At 32.4% G+C, this 18,913-nt stretch overlaps 1 protein-coding gene across 1 annotated transcript in view; it reads left to right on the forward strand.

Annotated features, from left to right (window-relative positions):
* The window catches only part of LOC122501093 (39S ribosomal protein S18a, mitochondrial), a 79,458-nt gene that overhangs the window by 19,379 nt on the left and 41,166 nt on the right, over nucleotides 1-18,913 (forward strand). Inside the window, exon 3 of the mRNA XM_043610357.1 lies at nucleotides 14,253-14,376. Coding sequence (XP_043466292.1) covers nucleotides 14,253-14,376 — 124 coding nt within the window. The remainder of the gene's footprint in view (nucleotides 1-14,252; nucleotides 14,377-18,913) is intronic.

The following is an 18,913-nucleotide window of genomic DNA, read 5'->3' on the forward strand; positions in this document are numbered from 1 at the left end:
AATTCAATAATTATTGAATATTTTAATAAGTATTATACACGACCGCATGGCAATTTTTGAAACCGCCATATTGGAAAAGCAAACGCATTTTACTTCCATCGTTTTCCACTGCCGATGAGGAACCCTGGAGATATTCTTCTGAGGGATTTGTGATGTCGAGGAAGGACATGCTGTTCAGACTTCTGGGATATCATTTTTCTGCCAATTCAACGCAACATTTTTGCTGAGTTATGGTGTGAAGAAGATTAAAAATTTTTTTACGCTTTGGAAAACGGCGCATGGGCAGAACATTCCGCCCATGCAACAGGTATGTGACGATCTTACTTACTTGGTTGCTTTTAACAGTTTTCCGCACCCCTTATGATTTGACTCATTTCATGAAACGTTCCTGACTATCCTCTGATTGGGTTTGACCTTCAATGCATCCTGTGAATCAAGAGGTACGCTTAGGCTGCGGTTACACCTCTGCAGGCAGCCTGCCTGCCTGCAGGTTGTCATGGTAACGTACAAGAGTAAGAGAGTCAGTGACTTCAAACTTCTCCCTTACTCTCGTTGCTCGCAGGCAGGCAGCCTGCAGAGGTGTAACCGCAGCCTTACATGTCATGGATTTTCCGAGGACTGATTTAAACACACCGGAATACCATTGGAATGGAATTTACCTTTTTCATGTACGGCAACATAACTTTCAACAGGAGTTTCACCGCCTATTTGACATTTATGGTTTGCTTAAGTATCTAAACATATTTATTATTATAATCGTTTTGGCGACTAATTTGCATCGGTCGTTTAAGGCTGCGGTTACACCTCTGCAGGCTGCCTGCCTGCGCAGGCAGGAGCAACGAGAGTAAGGGAGAAGTTTGAAGTCACTGACTCTTTTACTCTTGTACGTTACCATGAAAACCTGCAGGCAGGCAGGCTGCCTGCAGAGGTGTAACCGCAGCCTAAATCTCTTGCTAAAAGAAAAAAAATTTAAAATTACTTTTTTTAAATTTGTGATTTGGAGAATTATTATTCTAAAGATTATTTCAAGTAAAAGTAGTTATAAAGAAACTTGAAATTGATTTAAAAATAATCAGAATTCACACTTGAATATTTACTTATCTTGTAGAAATAACAGTGACCTTTACATTAAAGGTAATTAACACTCTTTCAAGGAGACAAATAATTAAAAATAACATTCATCATTATCTTTTATATATTTCATTTTAATGGTGACAATTTAAAGTAATACTTTATTTTAAGAGATGTTATAAAAGTTCTTTTCCACAATTTTATTAATGTCTATTTGTTTATTTAAAAAAAGAGAAAAAGTTTAATTTATCGCCTTATATTTTATTTACGAAAAGATGCGAATTGTTTTGACTACACCTTATTTTATCGACAACATTTTGTGTATTGTGATTCTCGTTTTTATTATACGACTAATTTGGATGGTCACGTCTTCTATTAATTTGGTTCGCAACGGTTTATTTTTTTATTATTGAAGACGAAGATTTAAAAAACAAAAAATATATATATGCATTTATTTTTTTTTGAGGACGGAGAGGAATAATTAACATATGCTTCTTTTTTTGATATTTTGGGAATCGTTTATTTGCAACACGAACATTCGAGCGATTTAGTTAACATTTTTTTTTCACATTGATTTTTTTATTTTTTTTAAAATGAATGGTGGAAATCGTTCTGCTGACATGTCGGGTGATCCTTTGGGACCGGGACCTTTTGCCCAAGTGCATTTGCCCCATAGTTTTGAGGGAGTTTTCGGGAATTCACGTCATCCAGGCAGAATAACTCAGTATCGGAACAATGTATACCAACGTCTCCCACGACTTCCTTCTTTTTGCAGATCGGATCCTGACCTTTGGTTCGCTCAGATCGAACTTATTTTTTAATCTTCTGGTATTTTCGCGCAGCGTTGTAGGGCCGGTGCTGTCGTATCAGTCCTCGATTTTAAGGTTGTTCAGACTCTCGGTGACCTATTAACAAATAACAATTGCATCGAGGATTTATATTTTCAAATAAAGGAGAGAATTATCAAAAAATTTTCTGTATCTTCGGAAAGCGAATTGAGAAGTATTTTAAGGGGCGAGGTGATCGGCGACGGTAAACCATCTTTAATATTAAATAGAATTAGGCATTTAGCTCGTGGCAGATGCAGTGACGAGGTTATTAGGCCAATTTTTATGGAACATCTCCCCCCTAATTGTCGTTCTATTTTGGCTGTTTCTAACACGGAGGATTTAACAATTTTGGCTTCGATGGCCGACAGGATCGTTTCATATAACAATTGCGAGACTAACGTATCTGCAGTTTCCGTCGAGAATAGTATTATGTCTAGACTTGATGAAATGAGTGCTCGAATTGATGAGCTTTCGACTAGGTCCCGTCCTCGGAACAAATCATATCGTAGAGATCGTTCTAAGTCGCGTTCGGATTCGAGATTCAACCAGGGCAAATCGCGTGATCATAATTCTGGGGATCGTAAGTTTTGCTATTACCATGACAATTACGGAGATAATGCTCATAAATGTGTGGACCCATGTTCATATCCCAAGAAGAATAGTAAATTCGTGAAGCCTGATTCGGAAAACTGAAATCGCCAATCCGTGTTGAGGCGAACGGTATAATGGCGAAGTCCGAACGCTTTTTCGTTTTTGATCGTGAATCAGGTCTTAAATTTCTCAGACTTATTCTCCGCATACAATCAGAATCCTATTTCACCTGAGGATGTACCTAAGACTGCGATTATTACGCCGTTTGGCCTCTTTGAGTTTACAGTAATGAACTACGGTCTGAGGAATGCTGGTCAGACCTTCCAGCGATATGTCAATCGGGTGCTGGGAGATCTCGAATTTGTTTTTACCTATATAGATGATATCCTGATAGCTTCGTCCAATGTCAAGGAACATGAGAGCCATTTAAAAGTTGTTTTAGAACGCCTTTCCAATGCATCTCTCCGTTTGAATGTTAGTAAGTGCCAGTTTGGCCTTTCTGAGATCGATTTCCTCGGTTATATTGTTGGGGTTGATGGAATTAGGTCTACCTCTGAAAAGGTAAAAGCGATCGTGGACTTTCCTCGTCCAAAGACATTTTTGGAGCTTCGAAGATTTCTAGGTATGATGAATTTTTACCGTCGTAGTATTCCTCACGCTGTTGATATTCAGAGACCTTTGAACGCATTTCTCCATGATTCTAAGAAAAATGATCAGAGGGAGGTTAAGTGGTCTTCTCAGTCTATTGAGGCTTTCGAGAAGTGCCGAAGTAGTATCATTGATATTACAATGCTTATCTATCCTGATTGTTTCTGATGCATCCGATCTGGGTATGGGAGCATCACTTGAGCAATTTCAACGTGGTTCCTGAAAACCATTGGCTTTCTTCTCTCGTAGTTTTAATGCTGCTCAAAGAAACTATAGCACCTACGACCGCGAACTCACGGCTGTTCATGAAGCAATTAAGTATTTTAGGCATTTTTTGAAGGCAAGAGAATTGCACATCGAGACCGATCACAAACCTCTTATCTATGTTTTCAATCAGAGGTCCGAGAAGGCTTCTCCGCGACAATTGCGTCAGCTTTCGTACATTTCGCAGTTTACAACCGATATCAAATACTTACCTGGTGATGAGAACGTCGTTGCTGATAGTCTGTCCCGCACTGATTTGATCCGCGTCGCTTCTGATGTCACCTTCGTTGAATTGTCCATTGCTCAGGGGGACGATCAGGAAATCGAGTCTTGAATTAAAGAAGGGAATACTTCTCTTAATCTTAGTCGCATGCTCTGGGGTCCTGATCAAACCGCAGTGTTATGTGATGTCTCTGGGGAAGTTATCCGTCCATATGTTCCAGTCTCCTTGCGTCGTAGGATTTTTGAAAATTTTCATAACAATGCTCACCCGAGTGGCAAGGTGACTGATCGTATTATCCGTAAGAGCTACGTATGGTTAAACATGCACAAGGATATTAAGGATTGGTGCAGGAATTGTGTTGAGTGTCAAAGGTCAAAAGTCCATCGCCATACTATTTTGCAACCCACTCATTTTTCTACTCCTGACGGTCGTTTTCGTCATGTACATATGGACATAGTTGGTCCATTGCCAATTTGTGAGGATTATAGATATTGTTTGACGATTATAGATCGTTTTTCGCGTTGGCCGGAGGCCATACCTTTAAAGAACATCGAGGCTATGCCAATTTACCGTGCATTTGTTGATGGCTGAATATCTCGGTTCGGAACACCAGAGACTTTGACCACCGATCAGGGAAGCCAATTCGAGTCCCGGATTTTTTCTTCGTTGTTAAGGCTGTCGGGCTGCCATCGAATTCGTACGACCTCTTACCACCCTGCTTCAAATGGATTAATCGAGCGCTGGCATCGCACCCTGAAGGCCGCGATAAGATGTCATTCGGGAAAAAAGTGGATTCATGTTCTCTCTACCGTCCTCCTCGGTCTCAGATCCAATGTCATTGAAGTTGGTTCTTCTCCAGCAGAGTATATGTACGGTACAACCCTGAGGATCCTTGGAGAATTCGTTCTTCCGGAGGAGTTTTCTCCCGAACCTCAAATTTTTCTCGAAGAGTATAGGGAGCACATGCGTGAGGTCAAATCTGTCCCGGTCGAACATAAACACAAAAGAAAAATATTTTTTCATAAGAATTTATATAACTGTTCACACGTTTTTTTGAAAGTTGGTACTATAAAAAAGTCGCTTGAGTGTCCGTATACTGGTCCACACAAAGTCTTAAACCGTGTTTCGGATAGAATCTTCGAGATCGATATAAATGGAATCAGTCGTCGAGTTTCGGTGGAAAATGTAAAACCGGCGTTTTTTATCCCTCTCGATCCTCAACCTTTATCAAGAGATTTAAATTCTGGAAGATCTTTGAACAATCCTCAACCCTCGAATGATGATTCAAATTCTGCAAGAGTTGATGATAATTTTAATTACTTTGAAGTTCAGAAACCTTTGCCAACATATTTTAATAGGAAGAAAAAGATTACATTCGATTTAAAGAAATAATAATTAAAATAAGTACAAAAGAAAACAATAACAGAGATCATTAAATATTTTTTTAGAAAAAGTTTTGTACAGCAACAGTAGTTATTATAGTAGATAAATGTATATTGTATTTATGAAAGAGATTTTATATCATGTTAAAATAAGAGTTGCATAATATATTTTTAAGTAGTGACTATCCAAAAATAAAATAAAGTTTTTTTATACGATGTACATTTGTATCATAATTTTTAATTGATAAATAATTTGAGTATTGAGTAAGACAAATGTGATCTTAAATGTTTAAAAAAGTCGTCGTTATTATATTTATATGTATCGCTAAACACTCGGAGGGGAGTATGTGGGGAGTTTGTCTCTGTCACACTTTCCCCTATGTTTCTCTCTCACTTTACTCATGCGTCGTAGTGTAAAAGAGTTGAGAGAGACCAGATTGTCTTTGGACTTGTAATTGTTTGGTCGTGTTTATTGTAGTGTTGTACAATGTGTAGATGACTAGTAAATGTAATCTTTAATCTTTAAATAAATAATCACATGTGATAAGCATTAATATTGGAGTTACTATAATTTCTAATAATATTGATTATGGGAAGAATATATATTATTTCATATATATATATATATGTCTCTAATTATCCCACAGATTTTTCTAGCGCTTAATTTTTGATTTCGCGAAAAGTCATATTTGTTTTACAAACAAATGGGCGAAGTAAATAAATACTTTTTTTGGAATTGTGAAAAGTTAAAAATTGAATTACTTGGGTGAGGAATTTGTGTCACAGGAAGAAAGACGGTTTCGCAAGTCACAGTATCGTAAAAGTATAGATAAAAAAAATTGAGGTTATGTTGCCTGTTATTAAAAATATTGTAAACACATTTTAATTTTGAATCTCCCAACATCTTTAAATAATTTTCCGTACTTTATTATAACCAATATTTCTGATCTAATGATTTTATTCTTCATTTACATGAACAAAAACCATTTATATTGTTTAATTAATATTATGCAACAAATCACATTTAAAATTTTGCGCCATAAAATCTTATAGTAGTGCTGCACTCTACTGGTCAAGTTTGGCTGTGAGGATCCCCATTCTTACTACTCGAATAGAAAAACTAAATATGAATTTTCAAATTCTATGGAATGTACAAACAAAAGTCTGATCTTATTTATAAAGATTTGGCAATATTAATATTCTATAAAATTACAATTCTGATAAATTAAAATTCTACGAAAAAGTGTTTCCTTACTCTAAAACCAAGAAGACTATATACAGGAGAGCAAACTTTGTTCCAATTGTATAGAGAGTTACGGGCTGTTTTACGGGAACAAGGATGGCGTGGAGTGAGTTGCGCCAGAAATGAATTTTGGGTTCTGCACATACTAATGACATATATCAGCTGATGTAGCAGACAGCTTGCGTGCGCAGAGCCCAAATTCACTTTTGGCGCAACTCATTTCACGCCTACGGAATAATGTATTTATAGAAGAATTTTAGTTAAAAACACGAAAAAAATTTAATTTTGAATAAGTTACAAATTATTGCAGAAATTCAATTATTTTCAAGAGTAATAATATTCTTCGCAAAAATTAAATGTTGCTCAAAAATAATAAAATTCTTTTTAGAATTCAATTATCTTCACAAATAATAAAACTCATCGCAGAATTTTAATTATTTTTTATACAATTATTCAATAAATTATTTATTCTTGTATTTAAATAATTGAATTTTCGTTGAATTTTCTAAAAAAAATTAATTTCAGTTAAAGTTTTAGACAATAATTGAATATTAAGAATAATATAGTGTGAATTTTTAGAAATAATTAAATTTAGTAATTATTTTTTTTGAAAAAGTTTAAGATATTACTACACTTTAGAATTTAAAAAAAAAATTTGATTGTATTTTTTAACTCTTTAAGATTTCAAAAAGTACCTCCTAAAGTATTCATAACCAATTGTAAAAAATAAAAGTAAATTTTTCAAAAAGTATTCAATAAATATAAAAAGCCATTGACAAATTAAGTAAGTCTTTAAGAAGATGGTGTGGTCCAGCTTTTTGTTACGACCAGTAGAAACATTGGTGCTAATGTATGTAACAGTGTCTGACAAAAAAGAAGTGGAGGGGTTTCAATTTGCAAAAGAATTTTAGGTAATTTATGGATGGCCTCTAACGATACATGTAAGTTTAAACGCGTTTTTCTCAAAATAACGTTTTCTCAAATTGCGGACAGTTTATCTCTGAATCTACTGAACCGATTTTAATAAATAATAAGTCGTTTTGTTTGTTAGAATGTCCTGTGTGTGAATTCACCAGAAAATAGTAAAGAAAATTTAAAATAACATTTATGTTAGGCTGTAGAGGGCGTCATAAACGATGCTTTTATTTTGAGGTGCTTCGCGGTTGCAGGTGTTGAGCCGTCCCCAATGGTCTAAAACAAAAAACTAAAAGAGCTTTTACAGTTGAGGTATTAATCTAGTGGTTATATCTAAAATTACCTTAAAAATCAAAATTTTAAAAAATAGCACCACTTTTAACTAAAAAACTGAAAAATGACATTTCTTATTAAAAAAATCTACGCGCCCTTCGGGTGGACACATTCTCATCCACGCTTAGCGCGGAGGTTCGCTTCGATCGCAAGTTTCAGCGCGCCTCGGAGCGCGCGAATGCTGGTCGTCACGCTTCGTGCTCCGAAGATTGATGCGCGCTTTGCGCGCAAATAGCTTGCGGTCCTCTACGGCCGTTGTCCATTATTTGCGTTCTTTTTCCTGTTTCCTATTATACGTTTCATAAAACCTATTTTTTTTCTTAAAGTTACTACAACTTTAAGGATTACATTCTCATCACATATTTTGTTTGCTGATGATTGCGAGATTAAGTGGACTTTAGCCTGGCCGCGATTTGTTAAGATATTTTTTAATCTGGTGATATCATTGAGCGCCGGGCAGAAAAAGTTTCCTTTTTACCTAAAGAAACACGGAGAGAAATCTGTTGCAAATAATGCATGGAGTAGAGGTTATGAATATAGCATAAGCACTTACTAGCGAAAAGTATAAGAGGTCAGCCTGAATATCAGTCGACTCCGCCTAATATTCAGGCGGACTCGAGCAATAAATAGGGTCTCTGTTAGGATTTTAGCATCAAAGAATCGATAGAAAAAGTATATGAAAAGTTTCGAGCATCCTAACAGATTTCTCTCCGTGAACAAATACGAAAATACTTAAGTTGATCTATAAATAATTAATAGACCCAAAAAATTAATAATATTATAGAAAAAGAAATTTTATTGACATTTTAAATTTTAATATTAATTTCATAAAGTTTTGAATATCTCGGACTATTGTTTATAGATTTTTATGAAGTTTACACATTTTTCATGTAAAAATGTGTACTTTAAAATAAAAATAATGTAAATAAAACAATTAAAAAAAATTTTTTTCATTATTTACTCCTCTCTGAGAAAAATGTTATTAACATATTTGGAATCCTTATGAATTCACCTTTAATTTAATAAAGCAAAATTGATGAAGACTCATCTGGTTCCGGAGATATTGAAGTTTTTGTAAAAAAAGACTAGCGCAGCAACAAGGTGAGCTTCGAATAAAAAGCCAAAAGTTCTTGCCCATCCCATTTTTTTAGTATCGTTTCGGTAAAGCCATACAATAGTTTTAAGGAAGTACCCTCGGATATAGAATTAACAGCGAGTTTTTGATGAAACTCGGAATAATGGTAGATGTTGGTTTAAAAAATATGTAGTTAAATTTTTGGAGGTTTGCACAATGTATAAGAAAACTTATAAACAATTTTATGTTTTCACATTTTACATTGTGTCTTATGGGAAAATGCACTTTCATCATCTTTAAAATTCAATTGTGAGAAAAATGACAGCGAGATATTGATGTAATTTTTTACAGTTAAAGCTAAAGAACTGATGTTTAAATATTGTCCAAAAAAAAGATCAGTCACAACCTGTGAGACTCAAAATTAATTATTTTGTATAAAAAACACCTTTTTTTATCAATCAGAAGTTACTAAGCACGACACTTGGCAACGTTGCTTCTTAGAGGTTAAGTGTACAAGTAGCGCGAAAATTTAAATTTTGAAATCGTAACTAATATAGTACATATCATAATTTCTACAGCAAATTTTTGCAAAAATAATATATTTGACTTTCTCATATACAAGTTTAATGCAAGAATACAAGCACAACAGAATTTTTAATACAAAATTTTAAGAAAAACTTTGGTTCTAATAATTAAAAATATTTTAATGGAAAATTCATCATTAAAAAAATTGTTAAGAAAATATAAAATTATTTTAATTAATATTTTATCTGTTTCTTACACATTAATTGTTAATTTAAAAAATTGAATAAATTTGCAAATAATAAGTTGGAATTAATTAATTAATGAATATATTAATAAATATAATAAAACAAAAAATAAATAAGGTTAACAAGATTTGAAAATTTATTTACGTTATAAAAAAATTGAATTGGTTGGTAAAATAAGAAAAATTAATAATTTAAAAATACATAATTTGTTTACATTTTTAAGTTCTCTGGCAAAAGAATATTATTTATTATATTTTATAACAAGTATTTATTTTGGTTTTTTTAAAATAAAAAATCAGTATTTATTTTTTAAGAAATATATTTTTATTAAAAGTATATTTGGTTAAAATCACATTCATTTCTTATTTAGTACCACTTATTGATTTTAATAGAGTCAATAAATATTTTGCTTTGACCACTTTATACACAATGAAACATAACATAATAAAATCAATTTAAATAATTTGAGTTACACTATTTATAAGTAACATTTGGTAAGATAATTTTTTTATGAAGTCAACAATATTTGGTAAGCACCATTTGCTACTTGGCAACTTTTACATTGTTCTATTTTCATTTAATTCTAATTTTTTTAACAAAAACGTAAATTACATTTATACGTTTTAACAATTAAATGATATGTTATATTGTTAAACTAACAATTTCTTTTCTATTTAACACGTTTTTATAATTTATACGAATGCTATAAGTCTTTTGTTTAAAAAATATAATATATTTAAATATTTCGTTTTGACTGAAACTTATAAAAAGCATTTGGAACGATTATTTGGAGTTTCCTTCTAAGAAGTCAATAATTTTATTTATTACTCTTTGCTGCTTAGTAACTTTAACCTTTCCGTTTTCATCGAGACCTAGAATGTCCATTAAACCCATAAATTTGTTTTCTTTATACGCATTGAGAATCATGTCAAACGTAATATTTGCAGCTGCCATTTTTTTCCTAGTAGCGTATGTTGTGCATGTCTTCAATGAGTCCAGCTGCTTTATAGATGTTGATGAACCTTTTGACACAATTGATTTTTTCTCGATTTTATCCCAACTTAAAGTTGCTTTGACGATCTGCTGGTTCGAAATTTCTAGTTTCATTAAAACTTGCAGGAGGATTTGAACATCGCATATTGCATTGTGCGCCTCGTCTGCATTGATACCAAAGCTATTTGCAAGATTTTCCAATTTATTTTGCCCTTTCCCCTTTTTACCCGTGGACTTAGCAATTAAGGGCAATGTATCAGAAAATCCTTCTACGACCGATTTAAAATGCTTTGTCATGAAAACTTTTTGTGTCGCCAAAATTAGCCGGGGGTAATCGAATTTACAATTGTGTGCTGCGAGTACACATTTTTTTCCAAAAAAGCAAATAAATTGGTAGAATGCGAGCATTGCTTCCATTAATGAAACGGTTTCAACAGGTTTACCGTGGAGGTGCAATTGCTGATTAACAAAACGCAAACCATTAACGAGACTTGCATTTTCGGAAATTTTTTGTGAAGGAGTTACATACACCGAAAATTCATATCCTTGATATTTTGCAGCGATTTGCAAAATATCCGTATCTTTTTTTAGACTTCCTGTTTCTAAGTCAAATAATATGACTATGGGTTTGGAATTTTTATCGACGTTTGCAAGTGGAATATTCTCATCTACAGGAGTAAGGAGTCCAATGTTCGATTCGTAATTTGTTCCTTCCGAAAGTTCTTTCTTGTTCCGCAACTCAGTTTTTTGCTTCTTGAGAAATAATCGACGTTTTTTGAAAGCAGTAGTTAAAGACTTTAAATATCTTTTTTTATTTTTTTCATCGACGTTATCGCTGTATTTTTCAGTGTGCACTCCGGGAGATAAGTTTAATTTATTTAATAATTGAGGTACATATTTTTCTCCCTTATTCTTTTTGTTAACTGCACAAGCAACTCGCACATCACTAGATGATGTCATTCCGTATACACAACGTTTTGGTGCCTTACTGACAATCGTAGCATTTAGGCTTTCGTTTGGGTTACTAGAACCCCCTGCAGAATATCGACTCGCATTTTTAGCCATAATATTAAAAAGACACTCTAATTCTTTGAAAAATTCTGGATCTTGAAACCCATCGCCAATATTTGAATGTTTGTAATTTTCGGGATTTTTTGAAAAAGTGCACCATGCCCCACAGTTTTGGTGTTTATTGAAACAATGATACGGTATGTTTCGAATCGCTTTTGACATATTTTCACAATCTCCTTTATTTTGTGCAATAGAATAATTAAAACACTTTTGAAGATAATTTATCGTAGTAGTATTAAGCTCTTTATATTTTTTTTTTAATTTTGTAGAGTTCATTTGTCAAACCTTTACTCGTGTGGTTAGTATCACTTTGTTTGATGATGTCATGTGTGCTTGCATTTCGTGCAGCACAAATTGCAGTGCTATCATTGTCTCCTATCATAACACCAACCTCAATATTGCACTCGTTCAAAATGGGATTTTTTGCGATTAGATTTATTGCTCCTTGAGGCTCCATCGCCTTTGCACTTCCCTCAAAATTTAATCGGCAGTCGTGGTCATCTTTGGGATGTCCGCGCTCACACATCCTACATTTTCGATTAAAAGTCGCATAGGAAATAACTTTCTTAGAAAAAAAACCCATGAGCGACGCAGTGCCAGAAATACTGTCGTAAGATCGACCCGTTCCTCGCGTAAACCAACCTGTATCGAAAGAAGCAGCAACACGTACTTTATTATTTGCCGCAATTTGAAAAATTTCGACATTATTCGGAATATCAGGAAAAAGAAAGTGAATATCCAAATTTTTCGGCCTGAAATAACATTAAATGTTTAAGTAAAAAAGGCATAATAAAAAGTTTCACAATTTATTTATTTAGTAAAAAATAGATATACATTTTACAAAAAACAAAACGCATATATCCATTTATTATAAATAGAAAGTATATAAGTATAAAAGATTTTTAAGGCAATATAAGAAAAATAGAATTAAAACTTAATTAAAATTAATATTACAATGTTATTATAAACATTAAAATTAATAAATATGTTATTTAATACTTAAAATAAAATAAAAAATATAATAACCAAATTTTAATATCAAGAAATTAAGAAAGTTATAACTTCTTCCAAAAAGTGGAAAATAATTCAAATACAAAAACATTTGAGAAGACTTTCAAATTAACTTTATATCCATTGGTTCTATAAATTAATAAAATAAAGTAAATAAAGAGTAAATTATTGAATTATTGAATTAAATAATACAAAATTGTAAAGCAAAAAATAGTATAATACAATAAACAAATTAAAAATAAATCAGAATGATAAAAATTTGATCAAAAAATTTAAAATTATAATTGCATAAAATGCAATAATCAATAGTATATGATAAACAAATTAATGTTTTGCATTATTTATGAACTAAAAAACCTACAACAATTTTTTTACTTCCTCATAATTTGAAATTGTTAATTCTCTTTCTTCGTTTGCTGCTTTTAAGCAACTCTCGTGTGCCATTTTCTCGACTTCAGTTCCCACTTCTTTTTCGTGAGTCTTGAAAATATTCCATCCGAATCCGGGAATATTTACCGATGTTAAAACTCTATTTAAATGAGTATTGCCCAATCCTGCATTCAATGTTCCTAGAAATATATATTTATTAGTATTTTTTAATAGAGGAAGTAAACTTATAATTATTTATACTAACCAACAACAACTTTTGTATTAACATCAAAATGTTTATTTTGTCCGGAAACAGTATGTTGTTTATCAGATGACACTTGAGTGAGTAAACAACATTTTCTGCACTTTACAGTAAAGACAGACGCCAAACCAAACCTCGTTTCATTAACAACGTCTTTTAATGACAAAATCGATTTGCAGTTTCCACAAAACAATTGTTCTGACAATGTTTTCAGATGAATTATTCGTCTGCCTTCACTCTGTTCACTGTTCACACTTTTGAGGTTAGCTTTTTGATCATTCCTGATCCCATAAACATCACGAAGGTTTTTTCCCACCTCCTGCAACCTGCAGCGGTTCTCATAAACTCTTTGGGTAACTATTTTACCCTTCCAACGATAAATTTTTGCTTTTTGCACAGCATTTTCTTCTAATTCCGACATGATAATAAAAACATTGGCAGACGACACGAAGTAAAATGTGTGAGATACAAATGGACTGTTGCCAAGCGTTGCATTAGCACTACGTGATTCAAATAAAAACTAAAATGGGCATTGTTTTGACTTGTTATGCTGAAAGGGTTCTTCCAAGACAAAAAAGAAAAAATCGGTACAAATAATATTCCGAGATATTCAAAATTTTATAAAATTAATATTAAAATTCAAAATGGCGTATCTTCAACAATTTTTGAATTTTTTAAAAAAAAATTTTAGGGAAAGAAGTCTCTTGTATATATAATAATATATATTATATTTTTGGTATAGCTACACAGAAAAGAACCATTTTCTTTAAAGAAATATTGAAAATTACTGCAAATATTCAATAAAATATTTTTTTTCACATTCAATCAGTTTTTGGGTCCATTAATTATTCACACATTCACTTTATTATTTTTGTATTTGTTTTTTTAGATGAAAAGGAAACTTTCAGCCCGGCACTCATTGATATTAAATAATTTTATTAGACTACTTAATTCTTGTTAATGCGCACCATCAAGAAATGTGAGGTACAATGGACGATTTAGACAATTTATTCGATATCTAATTAATTGCAAATACGTATGTTAGACTGGCACTAGTACACTATTAGATTTTGTACTTCTCACTGGGATTTGAGAAGAAAAAATAATAAAATAAATTTGAAGGACTACAAGTTTTTTCTACAATACATACTGAACTATATATGCACATATTTCAGTATTTAATTGAAATTATTTTTTGCAGGATGTCTTAATAATAAGTCAGTTTGTACGATCAGATGGTTGTATGCTGCCACAGAGAATTACTGGTTTATGTAAAGTTCAGCAGGTTAGAATGAGCAAAATGGTTGCCATGGCACATAAAGCAGGTTAGCATATACATTATTTACATAATACTTAAGGGGGGAAACCACATTAGAACGCTGTTTTTTAGCCGTTTTTCGCAATTTTTTTTAAGGTAAGAATTTTTTTGAATGAAATAAAACATTTCTATCCTGTTGTTCATATATTTAACTGTAACTCATATTTTTTTAAGGGTATATAACAAAAATCTTCCAAATTGTGAGCTATTGCATACAGAGCTACTCCACCGGAGTTCATGACTGTCGTGTCATTTTTGTTCATTAAGTGAACTATCTTTTAAGTGAAAATATTGAAAATTAAAAAATTGACACTTTTAAAAAAAATTTCGATTTTTTGCCTACTTTTTTATTTAAAAAAAGGTACTAAAAATGTTTTCTTTCTTTTTAAGTTTAGTTCATATAAGGCTAATAACTCCTCTTTTCGTGCCTTTCTGCTCTCCTAAGTCTCAAAAGAGCTACGTCTATTCTAGTAATCTACGGTAATCCGGAGTGCACTCCGTTCATCACCAGTACAGCGAGGACGTCCATTTTTGCTCTAAAAACTTTTTTATCGCACATGCACAAAAATGGCGCTTTCTGATAGCAGACGACAGGGAGGAAAGTCATTTATTTCTTCGACCGTATGAATATGGCGGCCGTGTTCTCCCATGGGCAAGAAAATTAGCTGATCCCAAGCGTTATTTTTGCCCAAGGGAGAAAATGGCCGCCATTTTCATACAAGTCGAACAAGTGAATGACTTTTACTCCCTTTCGTCTGCTATCTGAAATCGCCACTTTTGTGCATTATTAGGAACACCCCAGTAGGACTCCTATACATTGTACACTAAAAATATGTCAGCTTAGTGGTTTGCATTTCTATATGCTAAAATATTCCGAGAGATGACGCTGCGCGCACCACGCATCATAAAAGCATTACAATAATAGGAAAAATGTATTAATTTGACAAAAAATAATGGTTATTCAAGATAAATAAAAAAGAGTTTATAAAAAAAATGTATTATATATATATAAAACATTATATAACATGAAATTCATAAATATACAAAGAAAACTACTACTACTACTACTACTACTACTACTACTACTACTACTACTACTACTACTACTACAATCCATTTCTGTCCAAAATTTGCGGTTTGTTGCTGCTCCATCGGACACAACACCATGTACTCTTGCTCCAACTTTTTCTAAAACAGCTATACATTGTATAACTAATTTAGCTAAAGTTACTCCACGGGTTGGACCTTTCGACGCGAAAACAGCTATCGGTTGCGTGAAATTATCACTTAACGAATGGAAAGCGAAAAGTAAACCGTGATCTGCGACTTCATTAATATTTCTACACTCTTCTTCATCGCCAAAATCCACGAGACCTGTGTACTTCATTGTCTTCGAGTCTAGTCTAATGTTCTTTCGTGTTTGCATTTCATCAAACATAATAATTCCATGTCTTGATATTTCGGGCATAGAGCTTAGTCGATCACCAACAAGTAACACAAATTTCCTACAAATTTGATTTACTTTATGAAAATAATAGTACAATATGTTTATAACAATTTTATTATTATAACATTAAAAAAGATGTTTTTGATAAGACTTGCAAAGAAAATGGTAATTTTTTTAATTACTCAAAGCTTATTATGAGCTCATAAAAATGAACACTCGGCGATTTTAGGGTCGCTGATTACGAATCTGTTGTCAACTTTTTCAAAATTCAAAATGGTGGATCCAATATGTCGGACAAAAAATTGGGAAGGGAGTGATTAACCCTTTAAGGCCATTTTAAAAAACTTGATAGCTTCACTTAACCCATTAACGCCCAACTCGTGAAAATTCTTTGGTCATTTTCAAGCTACGTAATTATAAATAAAACGGTTGACAATTTTAGATGTGTTCTTTTCGATTCCGGTGTCAAAAATAAATTTCGTCCAAACCAAAATTAAATATGGCGGTTTTAATGTCAAAAAACAAAAAAATTTCATTTTTTCAAGTTTGACATTTATTTACCTCGAAAAATTGTAAGAATAAAATTCTATTTTCAACCATCGGTGCATAAAAATTATACACTTTCGAGAAAAGTAAAGTAGAATTAAAAATTTCAAGATGGCGGACCAATATGGTGTCAAATCTAATGTAAAATTTAAAAATTTTGTGCAATATTCTTATGATTGCAGAAAACGCAATGAATTCGCCTGAATTTTGTTACTCGGGGGTTTTCGGTATCGCTGATTACGAATATGAAATTCATTTTCATAATTTCAAAATGGCTGACAAGAAACTTCAAATTTCATTCTATTGGCTTAAATCTTGTAACTCGGGGGTTTCTAATCAACGTACATAAAACCCCCGAGTAACAGGTTTCAAATGAATTTGATCAAGTTTAAAAAATTTGTCCGATACATTGAATTCGCCATTTCGAATTTTTGGAAATACAGTTCATATTTGTAATCAGCGACCCCAAAAACCCCCAAGTTCCAAGATTTAAGCCAATATAATGATATTTGAAGTTTCTTGTCCGCCATATTGAATCCGCCATTTTGAATTTTTGATAATGAATTTCATATTCGTAATCAGCTACCCTAAAAACCCCTGTGGGACAAGTTTCAAGTGAATTGGATGAATTTTTATAAAACTCGTTCGCTATATTGTATCCGCCATTTTGAATTTTTGAAAATGTAGTTAATATTCGTAATCAGCGACCCCAAAAACCCCCGAGTAACAAGTTTCAAGTGAATTTGATCAATTTAAAAAATAAGTCCGCCATATTGAATCCGCCATTTTGAATTTTTGAATATTTGTAATCAGTGACACCAAAAACCCTCGAGTAACAAATTTTAGGCGAATTCATTGACTTTTCAGGAATGTGAAGAATATTGCCCAAAATTATTATTATTTTCATAAAGTAAATCAAATTTGTAGGACAATTGTGTTTAGTAAACAAAAATTTATTAATTTTTGACAAAATTATGAATGTTTAAATGCAAAAGTGGTTTTAATCGAAACCGTTGGGATTTAAAGGATTAACTCACCCCATTCAAAAAGGTTTATAAGGGTAATTTCTACCCTTAAAATGTGTCAAACATTTCTTAAATAAATAAATTAATATTTTAATTAAAGTTTCTTTAAATTAAACTTTCTACCATGATATGCATATTTTGCCACTCAAAATATGACTTTTCAACCCCTATTTTCAACCCTTAAAACATCTTCATTGCCGATATAAAAAAATACGTGTCAAATATTTTTAGGTCCTCTAAAAAATGCTCACAAACTCAAGTCAATCGCCGATTGGCACTTGGGTAGTGTTACTTGCAAGTAATGTCAATAACTGATCACTAAACCCACAAGGAGTTTCTATAAATGTCATATACCTGTATTATAAAGTGAAAATATGAATTTAAAAATTAAATTATAAAACACATCAAAAATATTACAAATTAAATTTATGAATTTTATAAAATATCAAAATAAAAATTGTCTATATCATACTGAAGATAATGGTTAGGGAAGAGTGTAGGGCAAACCGGAGCGTTTGCAAAAAATTTTAAAGTTAACACAGCAACTAAACAATAAAAGATAAAGTATAGGTGTTTCTGAGAAAAAGTTGCTTAATTAAATGATCTTTTAAACAAGCTAATGGAAAATGAAATCGGTTAGTTCATTTAGTCACAAGAGTCAAAAAATTAATAATTACCTGCGAATTGTGCTTACGCAAGGAAGGGGCAATACTTTTGAATCCCGTAACAATCTATATGCTTTAGGCGATCGCATGTGAAATAGAAGACTGAGCATTAGCCAATTGTCGGAATACCTACGTCCCTTTGAATCCTTGCACTGAGCAGCTTTTATTATTTCGGAAATTACTGTCGCCTCATTTTTATGAATCTTTAATTTTTCCAATTCTTTTTCCAAGGAGATATTTTTTACAGAGTTTAACTCGTTTTTCATTTTTTCCAATTGATGCTTACGTCCCATTAGGCGAACTTTCTGCTTATATGTGGTATTAAATTTCCTATTTAAATTCTGTAGTTTCATTCTCTTTTGAGGACTCAATTTGAGAACAATGCGTTTAAAATTTGTTTGCCTTTGCAAGCGTACAGTTTTCTTCGACAAAGTGATTTTGGCTTTTTTACAATTTTGACAATACTTGGATTGTTGATTGCAATTTGCGTCCAAAACGAGAGAACACTTTGTGTGTCTCAATGTGCCAAGTGAATCCTGGAAAGTGAATGTGTTTTTCAAATTACGAATGGATGAAGAAGCACATCCTTGGCATATTTTCAATTTATGAAAAACATCCATTGCCGTTTCTAATTCAAGGGCTGAAGAAATAAAATTTTCTGTGAGTCCCACAGTTTTCTTTTCCAAAGAACTGTTCATTGCCGATACGTGGGTTGTCATATCCTGATAAAGTATGATTTTTTTGTGATGAACAGTTACTAATTTTTCGTCGATCCACCGAGCCGCACATTCAGAAAATTCAATAGCACGAAAATCTGCATTTTCGATATCGTATCTCACCCAAGCAGTTGATAACTTAAAT

Source organism: Leptopilina heterotoma, unplaced genomic scaffold, assembly GCF_015476425.1.
Source record: "Leptopilina heterotoma isolate Lh14 unplaced genomic scaffold, ASM1547642v1 Lhet_201, whole genome shotgun sequence".
NCBI classification, from domain to species: domain Eukaryota; kingdom Metazoa; phylum Arthropoda; class Insecta; order Hymenoptera; family Figitidae; genus Leptopilina; species Leptopilina heterotoma.